The following is a 21567-nucleotide window of genomic DNA, read 5'->3' as shown; positions in this document are numbered from 1 at the left end:
TTACCACAATCACTAGGCATGGTAAAGGAATGGTTCAGCTATAACTAGCTGCTGGAGGAAGCTTCATATTCACCATACAGACATAAGAGAGGTATCAGTCTTTCTGTCTAGTAGGAAAGTAAATCAGCTTATTTCCCAAAAATGTAAAACTATTCATTTCAAAGGCGTTTTCACACCAGGAACTACTGAAACTAAAATACATTTCCTGATCAACACAACACAGAATGGTTTGGCGTGACATTCCGGGGGGGTTGTGTCGTTGTGACGTGACTTATCGTCACAGGTCGGTCATCCTCTGGATTTTATAACGAGCGCCCTCACGGTGACGTCACTTCTCGACTCGAGTCAGAGAGCGATGATACGTCAGCGGCGGGAGGGGACCGACACGTGACCCGGAACCGTGACTACGTCCATGCCCGAGGCTGTCACAACAATGAAAGCTATCATTCAGAGAGTCACCAAGGCGAGTGTGACAGGTGAGCCTCTGGTTTGAAGTGGGCGAGCTGCCGTACTTTGACGCCTTTGGTATTGTCGCCAAACCGCGGCTAGTAGCTCTCATTTCTTAACAGGTAACAGTTAGCATTTCAGCTAACCTAGCCGCGTTAGCATTAGCACTCTCGGCGAGACAGCCAGGCGTGTCCCTGAGCACAGCCCGAGCAGAGCAGCTGCTGGCTGGGGGGTTCAGGCTCAGAGGGTAGTTTCTAATGATGTGTTGTGTCCTCTAGTTGTCGGTGGCAGATGAATGACTGACTGACAGATGTCATTCAGCCTGTCACGTGTCAGTCAGGCTGCTTGTCACTGAAATGACCACAGACTCACTCTTCAGCCCTGTGGTGTTTTCCTGCAGTGGGAGAGGAACAGGTCAGTTCGATAGGACGCGGACTGTGTGTGCTGCTGGGTATATCAGTGGAGGACACCCACAGGGATGCTGAATATATGTAAGTGTTTGCGGATCTCCAACAGCACAAACAGGAAATGATTTGTGTCATGTGCAGGACTGTCCACCAGAGAGCACTGCCTAGGTTGTAGTTCAACTTCAAACACCCTGTCAAGTGCATAGGCACATTTTTATAGGACAATTTTAGAGGATAATCATCAGCATCTTTTGTTTATGTGAAAAATGAATATTGATCCATATATTGGTGCAGAAATCCTGGAGGCCTGTTGGCTTGGTTATAGTTTCTACCATTAAAGGGCCACACCACTATAAATCCATTACATTCGGGGTCATAGGCACCACTCAGAGCACTAAGCTCATGTCCTCAGCATTCTTATCTTATTCTAGGCTTTAATGATAATAATACTTAATACACCCTGCTGGGAGTTGACATTCTACAATGGAGAGTTTATTACCCTCATGCTGTGAGATGAAATTTACAAAAGTGTAAACAATGAACAGTTGATCAGTTAACTCAATACATGAGATCTGATCAAAATAATGAGAAAATCTTCTATCTTGATTGTCATTGGGCGTGTGTTGTCTATGCTATGGCCTGGATAATGTCACAGCTAACCGTTTGGAAAACTACAGTGCTGTGTTTTACATATTTTACTGTAATTTACTGTTCCAGGCAACTGTTGGCTTCCATTCATTTTAGTGCAAGGTGTGTAATCCAACACACTGAGCATCAAGTCTGCATTAGTTTTTTGGTGCGGGTAATGCAGTGGAGACTGTAGGCTGTGTTGCACGGTAGGCTTTACCATGGAGCAATAGTTAGCCAAGACTAAAAGTAATGCAGACTTAATGTTCACATTGATAGATTTCAGAAGTTAAAAAAATCTGCTAATTGATTTTCATTACATGCAGACATGAATAGAAAAGAATGAGTGTCTGGAACACAAGGAACCATCAGTGAGGATCAATAAAAGCAATATTAAAGCAATAATCTTTATATCTGTATTCATCTTTATTAGCCCTGTCTTTCAAAGTATGGCCACTGAAAGTGCTCGCTTCTGCCACCAGCAGGCTCTGGTTGTTATTGGGAGTGTCTGACAACATTAGTGAAAGGATCCAAACAGCCGTTCTATCACTCTACAAGGCCACCAGACTCCATTGACAAAAACTTGAACCTCGTAGAACAGCAGGGAGTCTGTAGGGATCTTTTGCATAATGTTGTCAGACACTTCAAATACCAATCTGCCTGCTAAGGCGATCTACTGGACCAATTCCTAAACTTTTTGTACTTACATTTCATTTCAAAATACACAAAAATATGGCCAGGTTTAAGAAACAAAAGTTACGCTTTAATGGATTGAAACATGCACAAGTTCAATGTGGTCCCTCCAAATAAAACTAGTAAGTTCGCTGCCAATGTTGGCCCGATCGATCAGAGTCATTGTCACAGTTACAGATGGGTCGAATCCTCGCTGCTTTTTCTCGTGTGTCTTCAGAGTACGCAAGATCCTGAACCTGCGGCTGTTTGAAGACGAAAATGGGCGAGCGTGGAGCAAAAGCGTCATGGACAAGGAGTTTGAGGTGCTGTGTGTGAGCCAGTTCACACTGCAGTGTATACTGAAAGGCAACAAGCCAGACTTCCACGCAGCCATGCCTGCAGAGTTGGCCGAGCCCTTCTACAACAGCATCCTGGAGAACATGAGGAGTACCCACAAGCCAGAGCTCATCAAGGGTGGGTGAGCTGATCGCTTAGCCATCGTTACTGTCAGCCTTTCTAGTCCTACAGTGGCGTGTCCTGCTGCTGCAAACGGAGCTTTTTTTTCCCAGAATGTGTCAAATCTGTTGAATAATTTTCCCATTTTTGCAGTTATTCCTAAACCTTTTAGTGTCAGCCCAATGTCAGTTATTTATTGAGGAGCTCGTAGCTGCTGTTTATTTCATGGAATTAGTGAATTTAAAGTCGAAAGATAGAATAAAATAGAAAGAATTTAAGGGTCATTTTTGAAACCAGCCTCTGGTGTTGACCTCCACACTTTTCACAGAGTCCCTGGAGGCTGGAGGACAATGGCTGAAAAACAGTGGGCTGTTTGTTTCCATGCTAATTAAAAACCAAAGCATCGAGGGACGGCGTTATTGCCACCCACTTATAAGCTTGGATAAGTGCCCCGTCCCCCCGCTATTTATCTGCCTGTATTCCCATCCCAGTGTAAGGTTATGGCTTCCTTGGAAGTGGGAGGTGTGGATTATCAGTGCTGTGACGCCGTGGCGGTGACGGTGGCAGTGAATTGGGTCAGCCCACCGGGGAGCAGGTGCGGAGAACACCTTGTCCCAGCAAGGGAGGCATAAGGCTTCCTAATTAGTACCCCCCTCCAGAGAGGAAATGATGATGCAGCACTTTTCTGCCACGGCCCATGGCTTCATTGTGCAGATGGTGTCATTAATCTCGAGGACCCAGTGGAAGAAAGGAGAACATTTAAGTTGAAACTTCCTGTCCTCCACCAGCTCCTTCATCTTTTGTCCCCAATGTCTCAAGGCTCCACGTTATCCTACATCCGCATGAAACATTGACTGCCAGTGCCAAACAAATTCCACTTGTGTTTACCGCCTGTTAATAGGATGGGGTGTTGTTTGGAATGCACTGGGCTACTTGGATTGAGTAAACTGTAAGCTAATGGTGGCAGCGATGCCAATAGACGAAACATTGGCTCATCTTGTTTTTGATTTTCCAGGTCACATTCTTTATGGCTTTTAAAATGTCTCTCTGTTTTGTTTTAGATGGGAAGTTTGGTGCTTATATGCAGGTGAACATTCAAAATGACGGACCTGTTACGATTGAACTGACGTCTCCTACTGGTCCCACGGACCCCAAACAGGTACGTTATTGAGCTTGAAGGTTTGGACAAAGTGGTTTGGTGAAACATCTGGACTCAGGGTCCACTTATTAGCTCTCTACTGGAGCTTTCAACTCTACTCTACTAGCTCTTAGTGGATGTGGTTTTCTCATTTGTCATTGCGATGGCTCAGTTTGGTCTGAGGTACTTTTTTTACTGAGAGTGACAAGCTATTTACAAATTGGGAGTGAATACATATAATGAACGTTGGTTCTTATTAACCCCCCCACTATTCCTGCTTGTCAAGGACTCACTTTATTTCTCATTTGTCCCCACTAGGTGGGGGTATTTACTCTTCTGTTATGTGCAGTTGCTCTTGGTCCTCACGCTAAAGCAGAGCCGTTTTAGACGGAGTGAAAAACATGGATTGGCAATATTTTTGAAATTGTGTTTTTATTCCCACTAAATGTTATTTAGATGAAAATGAATCATTCGATTTGAGTCAAACTGGTTTTATTGAGGCCAATAAAGATATTGATATTTCATAGTTTCATAACACATACACATTTGAATGAGAATTGTATAAATGTGGTGATTAAAAAGTACCACTATGTACCAAAGAAGGCCATTTTAAAGTTTAAAACCAAAAATATAAAATAATATATAACTGCAAATGTAACTGTACATTTTAAACTAACATTCAGTGCAAATGAAATTAGTATCCATGATAAATAGAAACAACACTCAAATACATCAAAAAATTGAGATCATGATGAACATTAAATTATGTAGTATTTGGCAAAGCCTGTATTATGAACAATAAAGCTGCATCAATGTTTCTTAATCTAACAATGGATCAAAAGACAGCGTGTCACATGAAAGGTGCCAGTTATGTCCTAGTGGCAAACCCAGAGAGCTTTTTAGCTCCTTTTACCTCATTGTTTTGGTTTTATGGCCCACAAGCTAAGCTCCGGTCAGTTTTGCTTACAGCCACAGAAGGTGTTATATTTTCAGCGAAACGATTTAGCAGCTAGCTGGTGAACATAGTGAAGCACGTCTCCCAACTGTGCAAACAGCACTCTTCAATACTGTAGAAGTAGCCTTTACCCCCAAGACCAGGTACTGAAGCTAAAACTCTACAAGCTAAATGCTGAAATAGAACAATAAAAGTTTAGACCAAAAAAAAGAACATTAAAAACTCAGACAGTAACAACCATGTCCTTGCCAAGATTGACGTCTGCCATTGCCACCTCTTCCACAGCCTTGTGGACAAGGACTGATTCACTGAGTTGTCACTCAGTCACTCCCATGGCGAAGCTGAAAGCCCCACGATTTGGCTTAGTCGGGTGTACGTGTGTGTGTGGGTGTGGGTGTTTGGGTGACAGGTTGTTATGTGTGGGCATCAGATGATTGGCAGCACAGGCCCACACGCGCAGGCTTTGGAGAGCTCTGTGTTGTCACTTCATGCTCGCCCTCTGCGGTACCTGCCCCTCTGGGAGCCGACCAGTCCTGCACCCAGCAAGCTCCACTCAGCCCATCGCTGTTCACTCCAGTGGAGTGTGGGCAAACTAGGACTTTTCCTTTCAAATTGACTTTTTTGTGCTGTAACTGAGAGAGTGAGTGAGAGTGTAGTGAGATCAGAAAGGGTCAATGTGAACTCATTTGCAGCACATACCATGAGGCACGTCTGACTGCTGGAGGGCTTCGCATGTGGTCTGTTCTTTTGGTCGATGGGGGATTGATAGATGAGCTGAGTGGTGAAAACTTATGATGGGCTGAGTATCAAACCTCAATTACTTACCAAAATATGTGAGCAACATGATGTTAATGATTTAAGCAAACTTTTGCCAAACTTAAGACTATTCCCTCGAGGCAAAGTTCGAATTGAATTGCTAGCTTTATTTACTGGTTCCCAACTAATTTGCACCATGCCAAAAAATGCACTTTCATCAACATTTAAATGCAGTTAGCATCATTAATCTTATTAGTTTAAAATGCTGGATACACTTTTGGCCAAACTGCCAGTATTTAGACTCATGATTTAAATTTGACTTTCCCTGTCGAGCATTACATGTCATTTTGCTTTCTGAATAAATGATGCTAAGTCTTCCAGGAATCGGAGCGCTCTCGTTTCTTTATGACTCCCAAATTAAACAGATTGATTTAACATTTTGAATTGTAATAGCAGGAAAAGTACAGGTGCAACTAATAACATTAACGATATCTGTTCCAGCCGTTCATGCAACACAAAGTAAGAATTTATAATGGGCGGCCGTGGCTCAGGGCTACAGCGGGTCGTCCATCAGTCGGCAGATCGGCCGTTCCAAGTCCTCATGTCGAAGTGTCCTTGGGCAAGACACTAAACCTCAACTTGCTCCTGAAGCAGCTTCAGTGTGTGAATGTGTGTGAAAGAACAGTCTCCTCCAACTTAGATTCCTCCTGTATGAATGATGTGTGAATGGGTGAATGAGGATGTGATGGAAAAGAGCTTTGAGTGGTCGAAATGACGAGAAAGCCGCTTTACAGATACAGACCATTTACCAGAGCGTATGAGTTTCACCCATTGTGTCTGCTGTGAGTTCAAGGTTGGATTCACTCCATATCTTTCCTCCTGTAATGGTTCTGCATCCCCACTTTGGGAATCATTGGATTCATCTATAATGAAAGAGGTTTATGAGGATATCCCTTTTTGTAAAACGAGTATTTTTTTTAGCAGGTAGATTTTATTTTTTATGTTAAAACTGATAAACAAGTTGCAGCTCGACATACCTCTCTAAGTAAATCACCATTTGTATGCAGCTGTTTACTTAACAGCTAAATGTCCAACACATTGGATGAAGCAGTACCAGTGCTTCCAAGCCTCTTGGTAACAGGGATACGATTCCAGCCATTTGAAAGAAGCGCATATATCCGTCTAACTGAATCGATTCAGGTCACATCCATGGAGCCCGGCCAACGTCCTTATGCTTTGGCCGCTCTCCCCTCAGTGGGCTTGGCTCGCTAGCCCAAAGGGAGGGATATTAAGCGGTCCTCAGAATTTTAATCTTGTCTGTTTGGGACGTTTTGCTGTGGGGGCCGAGGAGCCAAAGCCAAGGCTGAACATGAGGGATAAAAGGCCAGCCAATAGGCTAAGCTTGGCACGCGGGGAAATGAAGCAATGGCCAACAGACAGTGTCCCTTTCTTTCCATGAATCAGGGATTTAGTACACTGCGGGGTCAAGCGGCCACCAAACAATGGTGTTATCCAGAGCAGTGAAAATCATCCTGTTTGGATGTTCTCTTTGGGACGCTGAATGGCTGCGGTCGACAGCAGAGGAGTCCTGAGTTTTTCTGTTTGTTCACCTGACTGTTTGTGCATTTCGTTTTGGGGCTCTGGGCTGAAACCCAACTTACACAGAAATTATATAATGTTTGAATCCCAACCTGATAAAAACCTGACCCAACATGATCACAGGTTTGGGCTGAATGGGGCTGTAGCATTAGACTTTGAAACGCAGGTGTTTGTTTACACTGTCCAGTTTGTGTTGAGGTGTTGAAAGTGCAGGTTTTTACGTAAAGACAGTAGGCCTGGTTTGATACTAGAGCTTTGTAATGGGTTCAAATGGGAATAACACTGAATTCTTTTTGTGCTCTTTGAATAATGTAATGTCTTATGTAATGCTTTGGATTTTCAGATGACATTTAGTTCATAAATATTTACCCGACAGCCATAAAAGTTTCAGCATCTGTGTTTACAGGCCTTTTTCAGATGACAAGTAGCATACCTACTTAATCATTACTGTTGTGCTGTTTTATGGGCCGTGAAGAACACAATGGGAGAAGAGGGAGGGGCCGGTGGGACTGGAGTAGTGACTAGTTGTGCTGACAACAATAGACTCATTGAGGTGATCATATGACAACCCAGAATAGCTCTAAACGAGGAGAGGAGAGAAGTGGTCGTGCATCCACAAAGACAAGTCAGATGTGGAGTGCTGACGTATTTCTCCTCCTTTTTTTTTTTTTTTTTTAATTAATTATACTAATTCTAATGCATGTTGGGACCTTTGGGTGAATACTGACCATACTGCAAAGGTCATGATCTGCAAGTCATGATGGAGCACGTTCACAGTTTGTGGCTCAGTCCAGGGAGCCAGTCTCATTTCTAGTTCAGCCAAAGATCCACTTTGGGGATATTATATAAGTTCTACATGTGTAAATATAAGTTTACTTTTTATATTTAAAGATGCTGAAAACGTGCTTTCAAAGACATGAAATATTCATGATTAGATAGGCAACAATAAACAAAAAGTATTTAAAGGGTAATTTCAGTATTTTTAAATCTGGGCCCTATTTTTTTTTTACATAGTTTTGCATCTAAATGATAGTTAGGAACAAATTACTCAATCCTTTGTTAGTGTTAGATCTGATTTAACCGTTTTAAAACACCAAAGTCACACAATAATACAAACCAGCTAACCAATGGGGGCAGTGGCAGACCAGCAACTCCTGTGTTCTGTAAGGTAAAATTCTCTCAGACAGCTCAGACATCCTCGGAGATGATTGTTTTTTCTCACACTTCACCAAACTCCTTCAGAGTCTTAGGGGGACTCATGCATTCTCTCCAGGGCTGAGTTGCACTCAGAATAATTTTGAAGTGGAGTGCCCCTTTTGAAATAAGATTTGTTCCTTTTGTAGCTCAGACAGATGTTGTGTATCATCATAAAAAGTAAATCAAACTTTTTTACTTTACCATTCACCTTTTACATGTCACTGCAGAGTGTGATGTTTAAAAAAAAAAAGCAATAAGTAATGTTGACTTGCATTGCATTTCTGAGATGTTTTAGTAGAGCTACCACAAAAATAGAAAGCAGGAAATAGTTTTGGCAAATATCTGAAACATCAGTGGTAAATGTCAGCTTGCCATTCAGAATGAAAGTTCAGTTTTCTTCCAGTCTCACTGTTTTGTAAGATAAAACTCACAGCTGGACGCATCAAGTTCAACCATGTTCTCTGAGGGGAAAGAAGATGAGGCGAGTTGAACGGAAACTGGAGCACTTTGGTAGCAATCATGTTTAATTGCTTTGTTTTCCGAAATGGGCCATTTAAAGGCAGAATCCAAGCTTTTCTATTAATTATTCACGATGTACATCTATAGAAAACCTTTGACATGATGTGCATGTACATGTTAAGGGCGCTTGAATTGAAGTCTAGGATAAACGTTTTATTTTTTTTCATGAGCCAAGCTTTCCTGTTTCTCGTGTCTCCTCAGCTGTCAAAGCAGGAGAAGCAGCAGCAGAGGAAAGAGAAGACGCGCACCAAAGGCCCCTCAGAGTCGAGCAGAGAGAAAGGTGGCCAACGTTCCCGGCAGGACCCCAACGCCAGTAGCGGAGCCGAGGGCGATGTGTCGTCAGAGAGGGAGTCCTAGGTCAGGAGGAAAATGCACCAAAACACATGCAGTCACGTGTAGCACATGCTCGCACACACTCTTCACTTCTTGTGTGAAGAGTCTAATTAAGGGGTTGAATCAGTCACCATGTCATATTGGCTACTCCTCTCATTCATTTTTGTGTGACTGTAAATTTATATTTGCTTATGCTTGGTGTGGATGCAAAATGTTTTTTCTTACATCTGCTTGAACTCTTATATTCACTCTCCATTTAGCTCTACATAGTGCTCTGCTAGTCCAGAGGAAAAGAACAAGTATCCTTTTTATTCCTCTCATTTCTAAATGTGTGTATGTAAGTGTTCATATCTTTTATTTTTTTCTTTCTGTTCTTCTAGGAGAGTGTCCTCCATGTTATTTTCACATTAAAAAAAGGGAACTGTTAGTCAAAGCACATGCTCACTGTATTGCTCCAAATAAAAACATTTTAAATGTTTCATCATATTAAATTGTTCTTAAATTCAATGGCAGGTCTAATAAAAAGGTCTTAAAGACAGTTTGCCTCTGAAATTTTCAGAACCCCTCACAGAGCTGAACACCTGAGAAAGAAACGATATTCAGAAAATGTACATCTGTGCCTTTTTGCAAGAGATTGCGCAGTTGTTGTTTTTTTGTATTTTGCTCTGTCAACAAATCCAGCTGCCCCCAAAATAGTCTTCTCCCATTTATTATATTAGAGTATTGTGTCAAGTCCAATATGGTAGTTTTAAATATGCAGTGAGAGGAAAAAAAGATCACATTCACCTCAGCATCTCTGTTTTCCACGTCTCCTTTTCCTGTGCCTGCTCTCCTTGTTAATGTTGACATTGTGGTGAAACACAGCAGTGCTCGTGAGCGACAGACCTGTTTGTTTCTCATTCTGTGGTTCATATTGCGGGGATGAGGAGGATGAGAGGAGGAGTTAGGGTTGATCTTATTTGCCTACAGTATTTGTTTACTAGTGCAAAAAACAGAGGAGTTCTGGGAGAATAGAGATGGGGAGGCATTGAGTCAGCGTCCCTTCTGCATCCCCCGCTGAGGCTGCTGAGGCTGCTGCTGCTGCTGCTGCTGCTGCCGGCTCCTGTGGCACAGCTCCTCTCCCTGTGTGAACTCTGTGGCAGGCGTGCACTTTAACAAATTCACTGCCAAACTGGCAGTGGCACCGTGCATTAACGGCGGCCATACTTCCTGCTCTTCTGTCGATACGCACTTAGACACGTTGGTACAGCTGCTTATATTCAGACAGACGTGTCTGACACCAGAATCAAATTCACCGTTGAGGTGTGTGTGACATTATGTCTGTCTTGTTCTGTAATACTCCCATGAACTCACACACACACACACACACACACACACCCTGTCCCATTCAGGACCTTGTAAGCTTGCGGTCCAGTCTTAGGGTTGGGTAAATATGTGCCCCAAAACAATATATACAGCCTTACTGTCAGAAGAAGAGTAGTGTCATTTGGGTTTTCGTGTGTGTGTGTGTGTGTGCAGCATGGGAGTGCACGCACAGCAGTTGTGGAAGTGTGTTTGCCGCGCTGGGAGGAGAGGTGGGAGAGGGACAGTCGGATGTAAGAGAGATGTCAAAGACAAGGGGCTGTCTCGCTCGGCTCTGTCGCTGCATATTTTAAAGCAGGAATTGGTGTTCCTGTGGTTTGCTTTGCGTGACTTAAACATGAGCAGTGTGTACCTTCCTCAGAACGAGTAGTTGGTGACAGCGCTCTATTATCTCCTCTAGTCTGCCTTCCTCTCCTGTCTGCAAGACTCTGATTTCAAAATAAACAGCTTACAAGGTCTCGGCGGCTCGTCAGGCTGTGGTGAGCAGCTTCTAGCCCACGTTGTCAGTCGGCTGTTCTAATTGTGTGTGAATCATCGATGGCAGACCTGTCAGTTATATTCAGAGAGTGGACGTCTCTTCTGTTTTTACATTTCTTTAAAGCTTCACTAATCAATATTTTTAGGATTTAGCAACGGATCAAACAGCTTAGTGTAATGAACGAACCCACAGGGGATCATCATTAAACTCTTTCACTTGTTTTGTTTTCCCGGCCCACGACTTTTGCTCAGAAAGAGCAGAGAAATGAAAGGAGAAAGAATATTGAACTTTTTGAATTCGTACGGTGGCCAGAAATTCTCTCCAAGTCGATGCTAATGTTGCTTCCCCCGTCTGCTGGATGTATGCTGCACATATAGGTTTGCTAACGAAGAAGCAATAAAAGGCGCCCACTTTTATTTCAATGTGCTCAACAGTTTTGCTGCTGCTGCCGTACTTGGTCTGGTGTGACCAGTAAGTTATAGTTAACTAAAAGTAGATACAGCTGTGGAACTGAGTGCAGTAACATTTTAGTCAGGCTCACTTTTCCATTATCCTGTAACTGCCACACATGGCTGCTGTTTAGAAGAAACAGCTCAGTTTAATACTTTTACCTAGATTATTGATTAATGATTAAAGCCAAGAGACCAATATAATTCTGTTGTGTTTTCTCTCATACAGATGTTGTACCGGGGATGTGACGGTGAGCCCGGCTTCCTGAGGAAGGCCATAACTCTCAGTGACTCTGACGTCTGACTGTGGACTGTCCTCCTTCCTGTTTCTCTGGGCTTGGTGCAGAGCGCCGTCCCCCTCGCTGGTGTCACACAGGACTGATTCGGTGTGCCCAGGTTTCTTAGTGTGATGGAGGGACGTCGACCAGTGTGGGATGAACAGACCCCAGCAGCACTACACTGTGTGGCCCAGTAGCTTTCTGCATTCTCTTACCGCCATTCTTTCTGTGTTTCTACCTCCATCTGGCTCTGTTTCGGTCTGTCTGTCTCTCTCAGATTCTCCCTGCCTGTCTCACTCTCAGCTCGCTGTTCCCACTTAATCTCTTCTTAGAGACATGGCACTGACCCTAACGCATAACTCGGCTCCAAGTCCTTGGCTTATAGAAAAGGCCAGAGAACATCAGGACAGTGATAATGTAACAATCTTGCCGTACTGTATTTATTGCTCCTCATGATTGGTGGAGTGTGTCACGTCTATTTTAAGAGGTTATTCTGCCTGTATGAACAAACTGTATGTTTTAAGGTCCACCTGAAATGGCTCGCAGACGTATCTTCCTTTCAATGTTAAGAATATCAGCAGTGCATTTAAAAGTTATTATCAAATGATCTTCAACTACAAAAGCTACTCGCTAATTGTGATTCCAGTTGGGCCTTAAAGTCCTTGATTACCTGTATGTCTCTTAAACCTTGTTTAGTCGCCCCGGCAGACCCACACAGACAAAATGATGGTTTTGACTGCAGGGAGAGATAGCTCCATACCGCTCGCTTCAGCTGTAGTCGATTTTATGTCTAGGATCGAGTAGCTTCGGCTTAGTGACTACGAGTGAGTTTGTCTCAATTACATGTCCTGTGGCTCTCTGGAGAGAGGCCAGCTGTGCTTCAGTACCAGTGAGCACTGACACCGGTGGGGTTGGGCTGGCGTAGACATCCCAAACATAAATGACTATTTATTAATGTTTTTGATCATTACAGTGTCCTGCTGCCACAGATCTGAATGTACATTTTGTTGCCATTTTATAAAGATGTCAATAGAAAAAGTGGTCCGTGCTGTGTTTCCTGTGTGTTTTTCCACTGTTTTATTATCCCTGCTTCATAAGCAAGGATGCTTGTCCTTATTTTCTCTTTCAGCATCACCACCTGGCCCATCTATACTGTCCCGACTTTAGCTCTTTAGCTTTTTTTAGTTCAGCAAGCTATTCCTGGGCAGCCATACCATACCACCTCCACCCCCCCCCCGGCCTTCTCTCTTCCTCCAATGGTGCTGAGCTGAGGTTTCTCCGTGTTGTGGTGGGGGGCGGCAGCAGAAGCAGAGGAGCTGCTGGAGCCCGGACTTAAGAGTTCTCCAAGAGGGAAGACGTGACCCAAATATGTCTGCTAGCTAGCTAGCCTCAGTACCGCAGCTCTCCTCTGCAGTGACTGCATTGTGATCCCAGTGCCAGACAGGCTTTACTGTAAGAGAGGAGGAAGGAGACTGTGGGGCCTTGGATTATTGATGTACTGTACCAAACATCTGAGAGAGCTGCAATCGATCACAGCTGTAACAGGGAGGTGTTGGGGGGGGCTTGGAGTGCTGAGAAGGGCAGATGTTCAAGGTTTGTCTATCTATGGAACCACCTGGGTGTTTCAAAGTGACACGACTTTTTGTGTGCCTGCGTGTGGACACCCTGAGCTGCAGGGCAGGGCAGTGGGAGTGGGTGCGGTATCAGTAGGACATGGGAAAGTGGGTTAAATTCCAGGCATTCTCTTACATCTGAAGCCACACTGTGTCTGGTTTGTCTTCTCCACAACTTATCTTACATCTTGTGTGTTTGTGAGAGTCCTTTGCCAAGCCCACTGGCTATGGAAAAACAATTTAACTGGATTTAATTTGTTGCCCCCCCCCCTCCCCTCCTCCTTCCTCTTCCCTCCTTCCCATTACATTTTTCTTTTCTTTTTTCTTTCTTTTGTGCGCCTCTGAGAGGTTGGGAATTCATCTTGTTTGGTAACCCCCGTGCCCACTCTGAGATCGCTTTGCAAGTTAAACACGCCAGGTTTCACAGCAGTCATGTGGCTTGTCGCTGAATTTGCTTGCCATATGTGGCACTAAAAAAATCAGCGGTGTGTTTGTCTTATTTGGAAGAAAATATATTTTGACTCAGACATCAGTTTTTCTTCAAAACATGTTGGCCGACTCTGTCACATCTCTTGCTTTGTCTCCCTTTCTGCTCTTTTTATTTCATCAGTCTAAGCTCCATACTCCAAAGGGTTAAAAAAAAAAAAAAGCACAATGAATCCAGTTGCCTAGAGCCCTGACCACTTTTTCCATTCTTGCTGGAAAGTTTCCAGTGCTATTTATATGAAACCTCAGGCCTGACAATCAAGAAACCCCACTTGGCCAGAATAAAGTATTATCCATTATCCTGACGTTCTCCATAGAAAACACTGGATACAGCAGACATACAGTGAAACCTTTGGTCTGCCTCACAGATATGCAGTAAGTGAGTAGAGAACACGTGCAGACAAAAGTGAAATCAATCCACTTGACCAACTACTACAATTGTGTAACCGAGGAAAATACTACATCCAGTCTGCCCCGGGCTACATGAATGACTTGTTCCAACTCTTACTTGAGACACAATGTCTGAAGAGAACCAGAAACCTTTTATCCGTTTTCAGAAGGAATGGCGCTCACTTTTTTTTGGCTGAGACGACAGAATGACAGCATTATTGTTGTTTGCAGAGGATGCAGTTGACCTGGAAGCCGTCGTTGCAGTGGGGCTGCTGCCCGCATTATTTCTGGACGTTTGGATGGCTGAGTGGAACTAGTCCAAAACGAGTACGGTTATTAGAGTGGAAACATGAGATTATTATTCAGCAGTACAGTGTGCCATTTCCTTCAAGCACAGGCTGCTGCGCTGTATACTAATAAATGGCATTCCCAGGAGAGGGCAGTGAAAGGCACACATCACCCTTTCACCCTCACCACCCTCACCCTTTCATTTAATTAGATTCAAAAACTATTTATTGAGCTCTTATGTCAAATACATTGAGTTAAAAAGGACAGTGAAATACTGAATTGTTGTGTTTGACACCAGCTTAAATATACTGTATATATTTTCATGGGTTTTTTTTGTGGTACTTTCGGCAACCAAACCAATGCGTTAGTTTGTATGTAGCATGATGAACCTAAAGCTCATTGTTCGAATTGTTGTAAATGTCAAATAAAACGTATACACACTGTTGCCCATAAAGTTGGAATCAAATGTTTTTCACCTCTTCTCATGAAATGATTGTGACAGTGTGATTTATTCTTGATAAATAAAGTGTAGATCTTCTCAACTTTATTGATCAAACTCTTCCAAACATATCACAGTGAAACTTAAACCACAATGAACCTTTGCAAACTGTGTGTTCAGGCTTTAACTAAATTGGGGGTATTGAACAATTATTCCAACTTTATAGGCAACAGTGTGTGTCAAAAAAAAAGCCAGTAAACAGATGTAAACAATGTAGGACAGTATGGAGCTGCACCTGCACCTAAAGTGTACTGAGGCTGCACTCTGAAACATGCACACATTCTTTTATTGAATCAACAGTGGAGCGCTATCTCAGCATCGTTTTACACACACACACACACACACACACACACACACGAGCACACATTCATTCATGGGGGGGGGGGGTCTTACAAAGAAGACAAAAGTTTTCCTGCAGAAATTCTCATAATGACAAATGTGCATTTCCCCACTCAGCAGTCACAATAATGCCAACTGTGTGTATCCATGCACATGCAGTGTAGGAGGTGTCTCTGCAGCTCCTGTTGCTTCCTCTGCTGGATCAGCTCCATCAGGTGCTGTCGCTGCCCCAAACGGCTTCAAATCCATCAAAGGCCCAAAAAGTAATGGAGCTTTAATGACTGTCCGTCTTCACTTCAGTCCGTCAAAGGAAAGAAAAGCTCATAACTACAGCGTCCTGGTGTCTGTTGTCAGGAACACATGATGTGAACATGAACACAGCTTCCCCACTGATATGGACTGATCATCTGCACACATAGAGATAGTACACAGGTCTGCCTGTCTGTCTCTCTGCCTGTCTGTCTCTCCTCCCTCTCCCCCCTCTCTCCCTGCCCCCCCCTCTCTCCCTCTCCTCCCTCTCCCCCCTCTCTCTCCCTCTCCTCCCTCTACCCCCCCCTCTCTGTCTCCCTCTCCCTCTCTCCCTGCCCCCCCCCCCTCTGCCTCCCTCTCTCCCTCTTTCCCTGCCCCCCCCCCCCCCCCCTCTCTCTCCCTCCCTCTCTCCCTCTCTCTCCCCCCCCCCCAGTCCTCAGCAGACGGACCCCTCCATGGAGGACTCTAGCAGCAGAGCTCAGCCTCACAACTTCCAGACCTCCTCTTCACCATGACGTGAAGCGGCTCTCTCCCTGCCAGCAGCCCTCTCAGCATCTCCAACTTTTCTTCCTGTCTGCTCTCCCCCCTGCTCACCCCCCACCCCCAGCCCCCGCTCCCCCCCGCACTTCTCACCCGCTGCCTGAGAGAAGTGACCCCCCCCCGGCAGAGGAACTGGAGGAGGCAGCCGGTGTCTCTGCTCTCCGCTTCGCTCCGGGGATCCTCATGGATGTGTCGGCGGTGGAGGGGAAGTCTCTGCCGGGTATCCGGCTCCGGAATCGGCCGACGCAAGTGATGCCGAACCAGAAGAAGGTCCGAGCGAGGCGGAGGAGACGGAAGGAGTTGGTTTTAATCCAGATCTGCTTGTTCGGAGGGTTGCTGCTGGTCGTGAAGGGCTTTTCCTACTTGGCGGAGAATTCAGGTGAGCACTCCGTTTGCTGGGGGGGGGCAGTTAGCCTGTCTGTGTCGGTGCACCAGCTACAACCCCCCCGGTAAATGTCTCCATGTTGTCCCTTAGTGTCACCAAACAGCTGTGGAGACACTTTAACATTAAGGCTTCGTCTCGTCACCCCCCCCCCCCCCCGGGCTCTGGGGACTGTGAGGGACTGAAAGTTCTCCTCTGTGGTTTTCTATGTTGTTAAAGACTTTTAGCCCCTCCTGACCTCGGTCAGTCCCAGTTGTTCTGGGTGCTTTCATTCACGTCCGCAGGAGGCTGTGATGGGAGTTCATGTGAGGGGGGGGGGGGCTGTTCTGGGCTGAGGCTCCTGCAGGTTCAGGTGTTTTAGTTGCAGAGCAGTGAAATGAGGGCAGTGAGCCCCAGGGTACAGGCCTGTACCCCCCCCCCCCCAGGTTACTGCAGACGGTCTCTCCCTCCCTCTAAGTTCCCTTCAGTGCCCCCCTGCCAGGTCAGTCTAATGGTTGCAGTCAGGTGAAACCCTGATGATGAGTAACTGCCGTACAGCAAACCTCTGTACCTGTCGTCCCCCTCTTTTCCCTTCTACCCATGTTTGTCTGTGCCCCCCCAACACTGCACTTCATTACTGAGTCAGCGTCAGCTGAAGTGAGACGCATTTATCACTTTCCATGGACAGAAGGCCTGCATGAATATTCATACACTTGTGATTTGTGCATCATCAGTGGGACTGCTTTTTGCTCATCTTTCCTCCCCACTGTGTGTCCCTGCTCCATGGGGATGTAACAGTGCTGCTCTCTGCACGTGCTCACAGTTAGAGGTGAACGAGCGATGACACCAGGGCCCTTAATGCATCTCCCTCGTCCCCGTTGTGTTCTTGTTAACTCTTAATCAGCTTTGCAGGAATATCAATTAAAGTTGATTATTTATGATGCGCTTAATGGAGTTCTGCTACATGGAGCTCGATGTGGTGGAGCTGGGAGCGGAGCGCACATTAATCATTCCCACACTCCTCTTCTTCTATCTGTGTGCAAGATAGTGAAAGATAGGAGGAGGGAGGGAACGGCACAGCGCTGGCACGCAAACCTTGCTGCTGCTGCTGCTGCTGCTGCTGCTGCTGCTGTGTGTGGTGTGGAGAAGGTGAGGCCAGGTGAGAAGTTCAGCCATGCCCCGAGGACTATTGAATAACTGGGCCTTTTAATTCTATCTGAATCCCCCTCTTAGGCCAGACTTGTGGTTGGCAGGACAGAAAGGGCAGAGTCCTCCTGCTGGGCTCTCTGAAGTATGAAATGAATTCATTGGTGTTGCTGCTTTCTTGAAGAATGTGCAGATGTAGCCACAGTGGGAGCCCCACTTTGTGCGCTGCACCCCCCCCAAGAGGATTTTGTTTTGGAAAATCATGAAATTTCCCCTTCAATGTATGAATTGGGGAGGGGCGGGGGGCGGGGGGGGGGATCACATCTGTGATGCACTGCTCCAGCTGTTCACTCCCCTACTATTACATAAAGAATCAAACTTTAATGTGTCAGAGAAGACGAGCACGGACATTAAAAATACAGCAAGTTGCTTGACATGCACTTGTACCTGCAAGAGGCCGGCAGCACAAACATGTAACTCATCCGTAGAGACGGAGAGGCCCAGTTCATTACAGCACCAGCAGCTTTGGTAACAGGGTGAATGTGCTGAAATATGCTAGACTGGGAAGATGAATCCATTCATTCATTCAAATTAATTTTATTCCCAGTCCCTTTTCAGGAAAAATGCAAAACACTCTTTCGTGTTATTCTCACCCATGTGAGGATTTGCTGCTTTTCTCCGTCCGTATAAGCGTCAAGCTGAATAACCTTGGCTTCTGAACTGTTGGTCGGATCGAGAAAACATCTGAAGATTCACTTTTTCACAGTTTTTTTGACGTTGTGACTCGATTGCTCGAGCGATGAAGGCATCAGTCAGCAGATGGAGCGAAAATGAAAATAATCATTAGTTGCATCCCTAAAATACACTGTGTGTGCTAATAGTCTTTCCCTGTGGAGGTTGTCCAGAGATATTTGATTGATAAGTCACGGCCCTCTGCTCTGTGGGATGTCTGTAGAGCTGCAACGTTCAGTCAGTCGACACAAAATGTTCCCCTTTTCACCATATTGCTGACATTTTACAGACTAAAGAACGAATCCGAAATGTTTGGTCGATTAATCGATGATGATTGTTGCAGCCCCACGTGCCTGCCGGGGGGCCGATACCAGAGCTTAGGCATCTAGAACCGGGCTTGTGTTAAACAATGTGACTGCTGTTACGAATGTGGTTTACAAACCAACCAATCAGAGGGTCTCATGAAATGCGGTGGAAGTGGCGAGAGAGCTCAGGGCTCTTGCTGAAAACGTATTTATCTAAAACTCATTTCCAAATTCAGCAGTCTGGTGTTGCCCTCTTCTCCCTGGCAGCGACTGGCTTCGCGGCCGTCTCCTCCTCTGTGAGGGTGCACAGAAGCACCGAACCCGGTTTCCTGCTTTGTATTTTCAAAGCACGAGAGCGGTGCGGATGGATGGCACGACCTCTAAGCCATCTCTACTTGCAGCTGTTTTTTTTTTTTACATTGCAGCCTTGTGATTCACCAGGCGTTCATCGCACCATCTGACATGCCTCAAAACTGACACCGCACAGTCTGACAGACTGGGACCGAGACCCTTGTAGAGTCCTTGTGTGACACGGGATGAACTTGTAAGATTGTTGTTGTCGCACATTTGCTTATTATTTGATCAGACAACCTCTGATGTCATACTCCTCAGAGCAACCCGAAAAAATATGGTTTACTTTGCGCTGAAACTCCAGATGTTGATGGATGTGGTAGCTGCACTGAAACATCTGTGAATCTTTCTTGAGAGTAGACTTTTCATTGTGACAAACATCTTCTAGGTTTCGATGTCTCCGGCCGCAGCGGCGAGCGTCAGGAGAGATGGGGAGGGAGGAGGCTGCTGCAGGACGTGGACAACAGCAGCCTAGAAGAAACGGAGAGTGAAGGATCTAAGAACTGCACTACTCCAGGTAAGACAGAGACAGGATGGAGGAAAGAGGACACCTGAGTGTCAACCCCTCCCTCCAGGACAGAGAGACGGAGGGAGATGGGAAAACAAATGATCCCCTCTCATGTGCTGACTTTCTACCCTTTCTGCTTCCCCCTGTTTTCTCCTCTTGATGTGGGGTAACCCAGATTGTGAGGTCAGGTGATTTCCCATGAGCATGGGGTGCAGCAGGCGGTGACACTCCGGCTGCCTCAGCAGTTTTTGCGCTCTCCGTTCTCCGTCACATGTTTTTAGGATCCTGCAGGTTTTGTTCTCTCTCCCCTCTCCGCCTCACACCACCTCTCTGTGCGTCTCTCCCGTTCCGCTGTGTTTCCTCCACGTTTTATTCCCCCACGGTGGCCACATGTCAGAAAAAAAGAAAATAAAAATCCCTGTTTCCATGGCGACCTTTTATCTTATCATCAACCGGCGACTTCTGTTTGAGGAGCTGGGGGGGGGGGGGGGGGGGGCAGTGTGCGAGGATGCTGAAGGCAATTTGTGCGGCGTCTTGTCTTGTAAAGTTGAAAATCCCTCAATCCAGGCAAAAGGATTTGAAATCAGCCGCGCCGTCATTGGTGACCTTAAAAAAGAAAAAAAAAGGTTTCACGTCATATAAAAGCAATCGTTGTGGCGTAACCCAGCCTGATTCTCCTCAGAACCATCCTTATGTGGGCACAGACTCTCGCCGTCACCTGTATCTGCCGCTATTTTAGACACAGATGGAGGGAAATATTATTAATTATATAATTATTATTATTTGTCTCTTCTACCTTGAGCAAGGGAGGGGTGGTTCTCTCCTGAGCTCATTAAGCAACATAACCATCATCAATCTCCTTTCTCACCGTGCCAAGGTTGCCGCTGTCATCTATAAAAGGAGCAGAGGTCAAAGTTCAACTTATTCTCCCATCCTGCTTATTATACAGGAGCTGCTCTTTCCTTCTCTTGTGCTAAATTTAAAGCACATACCCCAGTGGCTTTAGCCCCTGCCACCCCCTTGAGGACTGCAAGGTTTTTAAAAAATTTTTTTTTAAACCCTCTCTTTTCTGAAAGTCTTAGCCTGCTCTGGTGATTTCTGCCCCTGTGTCTGGCATGAGACACATAAAACGTACCCTTGCCAGGAGTTACTGAGTCATTCTTCATCTGACCTTTGAGAGGGAAGAGTCTGCGTGTTTTAAAAAGGCGGCGGATGTGTGAAAGGAAGGATGTCGAAGCAGTATGCTTGGTGCATACCATGGTGGAGCAGGTGCAACTTGTAGTTTATGTAAGGAGCTTGTGTTTTTTATGGGACAATTTTAAAAAAATGGTTCAGAAAATCAGCATCAAATTTAAGCACTGAAGTATTTCAGAGGTGTTGCATATGTGAAAAAGTTGAATAAAACTCCAGTGTGATTACATGTGATGTCACCTTAGACAGCATCGGTGGGGGCTAAAGAATATGAGATTAAAACTAAATAAATGTGGGGGTGTGGGGTTAGAAAGACATTTAGCTGACCACACCGAGGCTACATCAGCCGCTGCGTGCGCCCGAATGTCCGACCAAACTTCTAGTGGCCGAGTTGCATTGTAGGTAATGTAGGCACGAGGAAGAAGAATGTGAGGGATGCAAAAGACCACATCTCTTGTTCCGTTGCACTGGTTCCATTGTGAGTCTGATAACATTAAAGGAGTGCAGTACGGAGTCGCTTTTAACCATACTGCCATGTATGGATGAAGAAAATAGGGATTTTGCACGATCGTTTAGTGTCAAGATTCACAGCAATAGGGTTGATTTAAGATTGTGTAAAATAGGGAGAAGTAGAAAACTGGGACGCTGGAACCAGTGTGATCACGTGACTGCTTGTGTTTCTCACTACATCGGGCCAACGTGCAACAGACCCCAGCAGTTATCACTGCAAGAACGGCAGCGTTAAGAATGATGGAATGTTGAATGTCCGACAGCACCAAGAGTCTACAGTCACGCCAGCAGCTCACACACAGACACAGACACACCCACGTGTCCACATTCTCACAGTGACAGTCCTAATTTAATGATGCTTAACAACTACTGAGTTCGTCATGTTA

At 45.2% G+C, this 21567-nt stretch overlaps 2 protein-coding genes across 4 annotated transcripts in view; both read left to right on the top strand.

The window, feature by feature from the left end:
• The first annotated feature begins 389 nt into the window (after window positions 1-389).
• On the top strand, window positions 390-12711 carry dtd1 (D-aminoacyl-tRNA deacylase 1). Of its 3 annotated transcripts, none has more exons than XM_070827869.1 (6): window positions 390-476; window positions 848-938; window positions 2392-2627; window positions 3671-3768; window positions 8975-9130; window positions 11625-12711. In XM_070827869.1, the coding sequence occupies exons 1-5, from the start codon at window positions 413-415 to the stop codon at window positions 9128-9130; spliced, it is 645 nt and encodes a 214-aa protein (XP_070683970.1). In that variant the 5' UTR covers window positions 390-412; the 3' UTR covers window positions 11625-12711. The 3 variants fall into 3 exon arrangements, with proteins under 3 accessions (XP_070683970.1, XP_070683971.1, XP_070683972.1); XM_070827870.1 differs by lacking the exon at window positions 11625-12711 and adding an exon at window positions 9487-9580; XM_070827871.1 differs by lacking the exon at window positions 11625-12711 and adding an exon at window positions 9367-9439.
• A 3526-nt stretch (window positions 12712-16237) lies between these two features.
• LOC139198780 (sodium/potassium/calcium exchanger 3-like) overlaps window positions 16238-21567 on the top strand; it is a 40010-nt gene continuing 34680 nt past the window's right edge. The window contains exons 1-2 of the mRNA XM_070827720.1: window positions 16238-16456; window positions 19361-19489. Coding sequence (XP_070683821.1) covers window positions 16261-16456; window positions 19361-19489 — 325 coding nt within the window. The 5' untranslated portion in view covers window positions 16238-16260. The remainder of the gene's footprint in view (window positions 16457-19360; window positions 19490-21567) is intronic.

Source organism: Pempheris klunzingeri, chromosome 3 (genome assembly GCF_042242105.1).
Source record: "Pempheris klunzingeri isolate RE-2024b chromosome 3, fPemKlu1.hap1, whole genome shotgun sequence".
NCBI classification, from domain to species: Eukaryota; Metazoa; Chordata; class Actinopteri; order Acropomatiformes; family Pempheridae; genus Pempheris; species Pempheris klunzingeri.
The sequence above is the reverse complement of the archived record's forward strand: the minus strand, read 5'-3'. Positions and strand labels throughout refer to the sequence as shown.